Source organism: Brassica napus, chromosome C5 (assembly GCF_020379485.1).
Source record: "Brassica napus cultivar Da-Ae chromosome C5, Da-Ae, whole genome shotgun sequence".
In the NCBI taxonomy this organism is placed as follows: Eukaryota; Viridiplantae; Streptophyta; class Magnoliopsida; order Brassicales; family Brassicaceae; genus Brassica; species Brassica napus.
The window spans coordinates 28367864-28378991 of record NC_063448.1 but is presented as its reverse complement, the minus strand read 5'-3'; the positions used below and the strand labels follow the sequence as shown (position 1 = coordinate 28378991).

At 36.7% G+C, this 11128-nt stretch overlaps 1 protein-coding gene across 1 annotated transcript; it reads right to left on the bottom strand.

Annotated features, from left to right (window-relative positions):
• Positions 1–965: 965 nt before the first annotated feature.
• Positions 966–2720, bottom strand: LOC106424987 (probable carboxylesterase 5). Its single transcript, XM_013865730.3, has one exon. The coding sequence runs from the start codon at positions 2663–2665 to the stop codon at positions 1625–1627; it is 1041 nt and encodes a 346-aa protein (XP_013721184.1). The 5' UTR covers positions 2666–2720; the 3' UTR covers positions 966–1624.
• Positions 2721–11128: the final 8408 nt, after the last annotated feature.

Here is an 11128-nt window from a genome sequence, read left to right as displayed (position 1 = left end):
CAAAGACGTGTCAATACTGTTTGAGTTAGATCAATAGGTTTCTCTTTTTCATCTAGTCAATACGTTTCCTTTTCCATACAACAAATATAGTCAAATGTATAATTTATCAAAGACGTGTTTTGAAACAGCTATACACTAAACGATAACAGTCAAGCTTACAACTAATTTTATAAACAAAGAAGTCTAGATATTTTGAAACGGAATAAACTTATAAATTTTACAGAAATTGAGAAAAAAATTCCAGTACTGAAAACAATAACTTACATGTTATCCATAGGGGCGATAATGTGATCGTACGGAGCAGTCAGACTTGAAAACAGTAAGATAGCTGCAAAATATAAACGTAAGTGAATGACAAAACGATACTGCTCGTGTCTGTTACAAAAAAGAAATCCTGCTCTCACGTCTGACTGTTTGTTACAAAAAAGATAGTTGCAGGGTGATTTTTCTTATGAGACAAGAATATGTTTCTTATGAGTTACCTTTGAAGAAATACTGCTCGTGTCTGTTACAAAAAAGAAATACTGCTCGTGATTAGAAGGTAGTTGCAGGGTGATTTTTCGTAAAAAGCTGCATGTTTGTTTGGTTGTGTTTTACGCTAGTTGTTGTAAACAATTTATATAGAGAAACTTGTTGAAATCTTTGAGATGAGAAAATGATACCATTTAAAAATAGATTTGATATTCAGAGAATCTAGGTAAACAAACTCTGTTTTGTTACCATCGTTTAAAGCTCAACCGTAATCTGTGGAGAATATTTTGAAAGAAACAGAAACTTGGTTCCTATCGGTTAAAGCTCAACGGCTTTGATTTTCCTTTGCTAGATTTTGTTGCTTGATCTCAGCAACCTCTTTGATTATTTCCTCAACTCTATCAAAATAAACAAAACCATTATGTTTTCATTTGATTATTTCATCAACTATATCAAAATAAACGAAACATTATGTTTTCAGAGAATGGTTCACGTCAAACAAACAACAAAGTTATATTTTAAGTTTAATCAATAAGATCAAAGATTAGTCCATGAGAGAACATGCCTTTTATCTCCTAAACCTCCTTCATTATCATCATTACCGTCAATGATCCTATTTTTGTTCCATTTCAAAACGAATACAAGTAGAGCCGTAGAGGTCTCTTTATCAACAAAGGACAAAACCTCAGATAAGAACATAGCAGAGAAAAAGATGTATCAAGATCAACGACATGCCGTTGGGTGCTCCTCCTCCTCAGTACTTCCCAATATTGTTTAGATTATTTCTTCTTTCCTTCTTTAAATAACGTTGTCGTCTGGTACAAAAATATCTCAGGCCAATGTATTGTCTGCATATTCGATTGCCTTTTGCTTCACCCTCTCCTCATCACCACCAGATTTCTCATATTCCAAAATCTTCTCGAATAAAAGCTGGGAATGGAAAGCACAAAGGACACCGTACTTTCTCCCTCCTGCCGCCTTCTTCTCTCCTCCTTCTTTCCTGGTCACAACCGGAGCAGTTTGCCGAAGACAGCTATGTACTTGGTCAAGACCATAAAGCCACCGTTTTTGTTGCCTTTGAACTCAGAAAAGGATCATAATTTGTGGCGAAGGAAGAATATTTAATAATCAACATCATCATCAAGAACATTGTTCAACGAGTGGTTATAAACTTGACAAATCTCTCGAAGAACTTGGAAGCATTCTCAGAATGAGGGTTTTGGAGATGAAACACATGTCCCTCCTCTTCTTCCTCAACAACTTCCACGTCTCCTTTCCACCCACTCTTCTTTAGCTTCGCCGCGTACCCCAAACCTTGCCGCACAAAAACATCTTTCCCCGCCACCGCAACTAAAACCTTCTCACATCCCAACCCGGAAAGATCCGAGTCGGATCCAACCACGTTAAACAACGGATCATCCGTCCCATTAACACTGTTAGGGCTCACGACCTTCTCCCAGAGTTCAGCGATTCCGCTTCTCATCTCTCTGTCTTGCACATCGTGCTCGTCGACCGGATCTGTTCCCCAGAAAGCCGGATGAACAACCACAATACCTTTGATCTTGGGATCAAGCTTCTCCTTACCGGCTCTCATCGCCATGTGATGAGTCATGTTAGCGCCGGCGCTGTCTCCGCCGATGAAAACTCTACCGAAGTCGGCGTGTTTGTTGATCCAATCTTCAGGACCAGATCCATCGGAGTGTGAGAAAATCCACTCAATCGCAGACCATGAATCCTCATACGACGCCGGAACCGGATGCTCCGGCGCGCGGCGGTACTGGATCGATACGGCGAGGCAGTTAGCAGATTTGACGACGTCGGCTACGTAGTTGTGGTAGATGGGAGAGAAAGGTGACTCGATGATCCAAGCTCCGCCGTGGATGTAGATGAGAATAGGTAGTTTCTTGTTGTTGGTACCGGCGGTGGCTTTGTGAGGGAGGAAGAGACGGACGGAGAGGTTATGCTCCGGTGAGTATAGTACGTCTTTTGAAACGACGTCGTTTGTTTTGTCTAGTGATGTTGGAATGATTTCGGTGCCGGTGAGACGCTCGATGCGACCGTCTTTGTAAATCCTGATGAAGGGAGGATGCTCGGAGACAAGATCAGATTCCATTTTTGGATCTTTGGAACGTGAATGAAATTTGAAGAAGTAATGTAATGAAAAGAGTGGTCGGTGACTTACTTGCTTTGTCATATTATTAAATCATTTAAACGAAAAATAAAACTGTGCTGTTTATTTTTATACGAACACGTAGCATTGATACTGGACACATATCTTTTATATTTTTATTTTTAAATCTAACGACAATGACAAAAGTACTAAGTAAATAGATTGTTTTGGATAAGACCATCGTTATCCCAAGTGCCTACGGGGTTGCTTAACAAAAAACTAATATAATAGTGGGCAGATTCGTGCTTCTTGTTTACACTGTCTGCGAGTCCTACTGACACGTGACGGTCCAAGATTGATTCGTTTATTAATTTTTTTTTTTAATCCAAAAAAAAAATTTAAGCACCCCATTATAAGGTGTTAAGATAATGATGCTCTAATATTTTAGGTAATGAAAGGTGAAACACTGAGCGCGATTTTTATTACGGTTTTGAGCAAACTGCGAACACAACACCAATCACGATAATTTGGAAATGACAAGGTGGGGCGTAATTATAATAGTGTTACCCATTCGGTAAAAGTTCAGATAAAAGGTGTAACCTCTGTTCTAAAACTCGACCGCGTAGCCGAGTTAGCGGCCGAAAAATCGCTATCCAGTGAGGCACCGTGGCGAACTGAAGGTGTGCGCTCTAAAAATCGGACTTAAAAAACTGCAATTTTTACTTATTTAAATTTGTAAATCTGACAATCTATGTTATATCTATGAAGTTTTGATAAAAACAATAAGAAAAACGAAGAAAAATGCTGTAAATTCCGTCAAAATCTATGGCCGTCGCGTTTTTTACGGTTGCAGAACCAAATGCCTTGGGAGAAAGACAATATGTACAATGACGATTATATCCTTCATTAAAGAAAATTAAAAATTAAAAATAAAAATTTACTCTCTTAAGTTCAAATTTGGGATGTTTAGGTATGTGAAACAAAATTTACCACTGCACCACAGCTATGTTACTTGTATCTTGTTATAATTACTTATATATAGCCTAAAACAAATCGCCGATTAATCCACGAGTAATCTCCGATTAATTGATTTGGCGCTAGGCCCTACCCGACTGCACGCGTAACGCCTACCAAGTTTTCAAGGGGGGGGGGGGGGGGGGGGGGGGGGGGGGGCGTAACTAATACAATAACGCACTTACAAAAAAAGATGAAAAGTTTTTTTTCTGTTTGTTCTGTATTCGTAACTAATACAATAACGCACATGTGTCTTCGTCTGCTTGATTATGGTGCGGTTCATTTGAATTGTGTGCGTTTTTATTAAAATGTTACTTATTATTATTACTTTTAATATTATTATTGTAATTTATTTTAAAAGCACATGCTATATGTTAATTAGTGTAGTTTCGTGGTTTAAATGCATTTTCTCTTTATTTTACTATTAATTGTATTCTGAAAAAAACATTGAAACTAAAATAAAAAGACTAACAAAAACTAAATGAACCAAACTTAAACTGAACTAAATTTCATTAATACTTAAAAATATTTATATATATCTATCATGTTTATTGTAATTTTATTCGGAACGATTTTAGCTTGTTAGAGAAAATACACTAAGCATTTTTTGTTTGAATTATTAATATCATTATTTTTAAAAAATATTATTATTTACTTTTAAAAATAGTACATTTTTTTTTGGTCAAGAAATACTACATTTATTTAAACCTAAAAATACTAATTAAATTTCTGTTAATCAATGTTTAAAAACTGGATCAATCCGGTTTGTCGAACGATGACTTGTTTCTCTATCCGGTTACGGATTGTGTTAAAAACTGAATTAAAATGAAAAATTGGTCAAAGATCCGGTTAAATTCGCTGAATCTGGTGATCGAGTTCAATATCAAAACTCCAATTTTCAATTTTGAATTTAAAATTAAAATCATAATTGAAAATATATTAAAATATCATATTTTAAATTGTTATTATTGTCTTGCTAAAATGTCATATTTTTTAAAAAAACATGTATATGTATATATATTAATTTCATTACAAAATATTATTATATTTAATTTTATTTAGTGTTTTGAAAACAGAAGCATAAAGACGACATATTAAAAAATAAGTTTTAATGTTTTAAAATATTTAAAAAAGGCACACTAAAGTCTAAATTCAAATGTAATATATTTATTTATTGTATAATATATTATTTCTATCCTTTTATGGTTTTTTATAATTATGATATTATTAAAAAACAAAAAAATCAATTTTTAATTTTAGTAATATACTTATTTTACATTATATTTTCTATCAAAACATCACTACTTTTATCAAAACCGCACTATTTTTTTTATTATCAAAACCACACTTTTTTATGAAATCCCTCGTCCCGCAAATCGTATGAACCGCAGTTGCACCGTACCACACTACTTTTCTATGAAATCCGCACTTGTCCCGCAAACCGCATGAACAGTAGTTGCATTGTACCGCATTTTAATTTTGTACCGCTAATATTATCAAAACCGATGTTACCATTCGGATCCTTAGTAAACACACTCCGTCTCTAATAATGGAGAGTTCTCTCGTTGGAATTATGTGTATTTAAAAATTACGAGAAGTCCAATAAAAATTTTCTGCTTTTAGAATTTTATGGGAAAACTCTTCAATAGAGATGTTTTAAACACTCTCGTCTCTCATCACTCATTAAACTTCTCAATATAATTAACTCTGGTGGCGGCGGTGGCTTCTTTACCATCGGTCGCCACCCCATTACGTTTTCTTTTGTTTTGGATATATTGGTTTTTTCTCTTTTTTTGTTGGATTTACTTTTTTTTGGTCATCAACTTAAACAAATTCATATTGGCTTTAATAAACCAAACCGGGAGCTCCGCATCCATATGAACGACAAAAGACAAGTGTTTTTTAACACTGCGTGCTAAGCTGTCTGCCTTTGAATTTAGCGTCCATGGTACATGAATGATCGCTGAGCTAAAGAAACTTTCTTTCAGGGTCTTGATATCTTCCAAATAGCTTGCAAAAGCGGGCCATTCTTCTGGTTCCGAAACCATCTTCACCAATTGAGAACAATCCGTTGCAAACATGACCTGAAACTAACGTAAGTTCCTCATACATTTCATTGCCCAAAGTAGTGCTTCCACCTCTGCATGAAGAGGGGAAAGACTCGCCCTGACATTTCTTGCCCCCATCAGACCATCAAAACCTTTTAAAATTCTATACCAAACTTGTCCAGACAAAGGATCATTTTCTTTCCAAGAACCATTTGTAAAACACCATCGGCCTGGAATTAACGGTAGGGTCGCGACCTCTGCAGGTGGTATTTCCCTCTGTATATTCAGTATATCTGCCTCAGCCCAAAGTGTTGACTCTGTTTCCGCTAATTTTAGGATATCCCTGGGATCCATATCCAAATTACTGAAAACTTTATTATTATTTCCTTATCAAATGTACCATAATATTCATGCAAACTGATGATCATCCATCTGCGGAATAACTCTCCAAAATAGATGATCCATATTTGTGAAGAGAGAACTAGTTGGAAAGATAGACGGATTTGATGGTATTTTTGAGAGCGCCTAAACATGAAGCGCTAAAGGTCATTCAAAAAACACGTGGTTTATCGATTTCTCTGGAGCTCCATATCTGGCACAGCATATGTCCCCTTGTATTCCTCTTGCTTGCAAATTTTTCTTAACTGCTATACAGCCTGACACCTGTCAAAACAAAAATTCAGGTTAATCGAATCATTTATTTTCTAAATTGCCATAAAAATGTTTTATCTCCGGTGGGCACCGTAATGTCCAATAGAACGCCTTCAATATATCTACTGTGGGTCCAAGACCCCTGGTTGTTTTTTTTGGGTAAACCTTTATACCTGATAACCTGATTTTATTGTGTATTTCTCATTCCTCGTAAAATGCCATCCATTCCTATCTGCCATCTGAGTCTTACTCAGTGGTATGTTTTCTATGATTTTCACATCCTGGGAATCCACCAAAGTCCGAATTTCCTGCGATCTCCACGTTAACGAAGGCGAATCGATGAGAGAGACCATTGTAAGGTCTGGGTAATGGTTATGTTGGTTTTTATTTGCTGGTCTCGGGCGAGTAGTTGAGAGCCAAGGATCATTCCGTACGGATATATATGAACCTGATCTCATCTTTTTGATTAGTCATTTGCTTACAAGATATCTAGTAGAAACAATACTCAACTAGCCATATGACGGAGAATATGATCTAATCGGTTCTCTTGTAGTACCGTCCTTTAAACACTCAAGAAAATAAGGTATTTGGCTTCTCTATCAAACACTATAACTGCTTTCCAAGCATCGCCGTATTAAAATCCGTAATATCTTTTTTTTTTCTTTTTTTGACGTCAAACGGCCATTCTATTACTCAATATTGAGGTGGTTTGGGTAACCAGACCGGAATAGAACAACCAATAAAATGTAACTCCCTATGGAAAGACCTAGCAGTCTTGGCTAAAAAATCTGAAAACTGATTGTGCGCTCGTGGAACATGAATGATGTTAAACTCCGGGAAGCATATCATCAGCGTCTCTATCATTTCCAATTCCGTCGCAAAGCTTGGTCAGGCATGAGGTTCCTTTATCATTGCTATCAGCTCCTTGCAGTATGCCCCAAAGCTCTGGCAAGTTGAATGTTGAAGCATGTTCTCCATTTCCCACCGTAGAGCTTCTACTTCCGAATACAAAGCTGATTCACGTCGATTGAAATTTCTTGTCCCCAACAGTTGAATGTTTCCTCCACTGTCCCTCCAGACCCATCCACATCCACTAAACTGAGCCGATTCTGTCCAGGATCCATCTAGTAAGCAAATGTTACCCAAGCTTAGGACTTGTGGTTCCTCAGGAATGATTTCTTGTGCCACTGGTTGTACCACTTCGTTCGCATCAAACCAGGCTTGACATTCACTTTCTGCATGTCGAACTAAGTCCAAAGGATCTCTGTCTATCCCCCTGAAAAGTTTATCATTCCTAACCTTCCAAATGTACCAGATTATCCATGGATAAGGATCCCTATCCCTTTCCGGCTCGATAATGTTGTTTTTCCTCCAGAATAGGTAGTCCATATTTGTGTAAACGCTTGGTACTGGAAATAACCCTGGGCTTGATGGAGTTGATGATAAGGACCAGACTTGTAGAGATGGCGGACACTCAAAAATACATGGGTTACAGATTCTTCTAACACTCCACATCTTGGGCAGTAGTTGTCACACCTCATATTACGTCTTGCTAAGTTCCTTCTTACTGCCACATTACCAGTTAACAGCTGTCATATAAGATGACATATCTTCTTCGGTGCCCTTAACTTCCAAGCGAAAGCTTGAAGCTCAGTGATACTTGGTTCTAGGACTTCCTTCTCCTCCTCTTTCTTTAACACATTTTGGGCCACCCAATACCCAGATTTAACCGTGTATTGGCCATTCTTTTGGTCAGATATCCGTGATATCTTTAAAACCCAAACCTCCTTGATCTTTATTTTCACATACTTTGTCCTATGATTTCTAGTACATGCCTTTTGTGCTTCTCCCTTGATTCCACCTGAATTGTGCTACCGCACTCGTTAGTTTTTTCACGGTTGCCTTTGGTAAGCGATAGTAAGACATTACATGATTTGGTAAGACCATAACTACTGATTTAATGATCACTTCATTGTCTCTTTGGATTTACTTTTTTTTTAATGGGATTTCATTTTTTGTTTTACAGATTTCATTTTCTCGTCTCTCTTTCTGATTTAATCGGTTCTGCTTGATTAAAAGAAGCCTTGTAAACATTTGATATGCTTATCTAAGTATCTTTTAACGATAAGTTAAAATTAATGAATAAATCTAATCTACCTATAATTAAATAAAATATATTATTTTAATATTTGGTATGATAAGTAGTGTTACACCACAATACATCAGATTTGGTGAAATTATGTTACATGGTGTTTTTATTGGAGATGAAATTATGATAAATTTTTTGTTTTGATTTGTTATTGAAGTTGGCCTATAGCTAACCTAGTTACATGTAAAGATCATGTGTGAAATTAAATTTTGTATTAGTGCTACAGTTCACCATCACGTATATTTAATTTAAAATATATATGATGCGCAAGCCAGCGCCTGTAGCTCAGTGCATTGGCGGAGCCAGCTCAATTTATTACATGGGTTAATTGCATAATAAACATATCTTATATGGGGTCAGTATGTTAATTTTCAGTAATTGTTCTGTAAAATTCAAAGAAATTATTTTGATACAAATTCACATGGGTCATATGACCACCATGACAAAGCGGTAGCTCCGCCACTGGCTCAGTGGATAGAGCGTCCGTTTCCTAAGTAGAAGGCCGTGGTTCCACCTCTACCTGACGCACTTCTATATACATTTCCGTTAAATTATTTCTGACCAAAAGAATAACAAAAAATGATGGTCCAGTTGGGACCGGTTACCTGGTCTAGATTGTTCAGAGGTCACTGCCTCACTGGTCCAATAATCCTTCAGCTGTAGGACTAGGAGACTAATGTACCGCTTTCACATGACGAACTCCTATAACTTGCCCAGTATATAGACATCAACAAACCAGTCCCAGGGAAAGTGGCACAACACATCTCACCACCTTATAATCTCCACTTGGATCACAGGCTTGCGTTACTAAGCTCGACAAACTTATATATACCCCATGTTGCACCGAAATGGATACGGGACAGAAAGGGGACGCAAGCGGAAGCGGGGACGGAAGCAGAAGCGGGGACGGGAAACTGCAAAGTTAAAATTTTATAGATACGGGTACGGCACATATATATATATATATGTTAAAATTATATATAAGCTAGCCATATTTAACAAAATAAAAAAGTTTACACCAAAATCTTAACATAAAAATTACTTCAGTGTAGTATTTGAAATAATAATAATAATAATAATAATAATAAAATTAATGATTAAACATTTTTTCTATCAAAATTTGGTTCATCTAGTAAAAGTTCATAAACTTGGAAACAAGATTGGAAGTTAAAATATTGTTAAAAAATTTACTTCCACTACAAGAAAACACATGCTTAACGACGAAAATTAACGAGGAAAAACAATCCTCGTAAATTTGCGTCGAGTTTACTACGAATTTACGTGAAAAACTAAAGTCATCGTTATTTCCTCGTAACGTAACGACAAAACTGTTTCGTCGTAAAATGGATGTAATTTTACGAGTATTTTACGAGGAAAAACTATTTCCTCGTAAATACGATGTAAACTTTGCGTGGTATTTACGAGGGAATAGTTTACGTGTATTTAGCGAGGAAATTTTTGAATCCACCAACTTTATAGGTGTTACACGTTTTTTTTGCCCACCTAATTAATTTTCGTCGTAAATTCATAGCAAAATTACAACTACCAGATTCGAATTTTCCTATAAATATGGATGTTTGAACATCATTTTAAACACACCAACAACAAAAAACGTGAAAGAAAAAAAATGGCTGGCTCCGGGACTATTTACGAGTTGCGGAAGTGGATGTATATGCATAGAGATGCTAACGGGAGAGTGACGAAAGAATACCTTGTGGGTCTGGAGACATTTATGCATCAAGCAGATTCAACACCGCTCGCCCAAGAAAGTGGTAAGATGTTCTGTCCTTGTCGGAAATACAACAATTCGAAACTGGCAAATCGTGAAAATGTTTGGAAGCATTTAATAAATAGAGGTTTCACGGCAAATTACTATATCTGGTTTCAACATGGAGAATGTTTTAATTATGATCAGAATGAAGCTAGTAGTAGTAATAGCAATTTTCAGGAAAAAGAACCGGTTGATCATCATTTGCATAATGAACATAGTTACCATCAGGAGGAGATGGTAGATTATGATAGAGTTCATGATATGGTAGCTGATGCATTCGTAGCTCATGATGAAGATGAAGAACCTAATATAGATGCAAAAAAGTTTTACGAAATGTTAAACGCGGCGAATCAACCACTTTACAGTGGTTGTAGAGAAGGTCTCTCTAAATTGTCGTTAGCTGCTAGAATGATAAATATTAAAACTGATCACAATCTACCTGAAAGTTGCATGAACGAATGGGCGGACTTGTTTAAAGAGTATATGCCGGAAGACAATGTGTCTGCTGATTCTTATTATGAGATTCAGAAACTGGTTTATAGTCTTGGGTTGCCTTCGGAGATGATAGATGTTTGCATCGACAACTGCATGATCTATTGGGGAGATGATGAGAAGCTAGAAGAATGTCGATTCTGCAAGAAGCCACGATTCAAGCCGCAAGGACGGGGACGTAATAGGGTACCGTACCAAAGGATGTGGTACCTACCAATTACAGACAGATTGAAAAGATTGTATCAATCAGAGCAGACTGCTGGAAAGATGAGATGGCATGCCGAGCATACTCAGACGGATGGTGAGATGACTCATCCATCAGATGCAAGAGCCTGGAAACATTTCAACAAAGTACATCCAGATTTCGCTAGCAATATCCGGAATGTGTATCTCGGATTATGCACAGATGGATTTAGTCCGTT

What these genes read in the sequence shown, in the direction of transcription:
- LOC106424987 (XM_013865730.3), bottom strand. Translation starts at nt 2,665, where the DNA reads ATGACAAAGCAAGTAAGTCACCGACCACTCTTTTCATTACATTACTTC.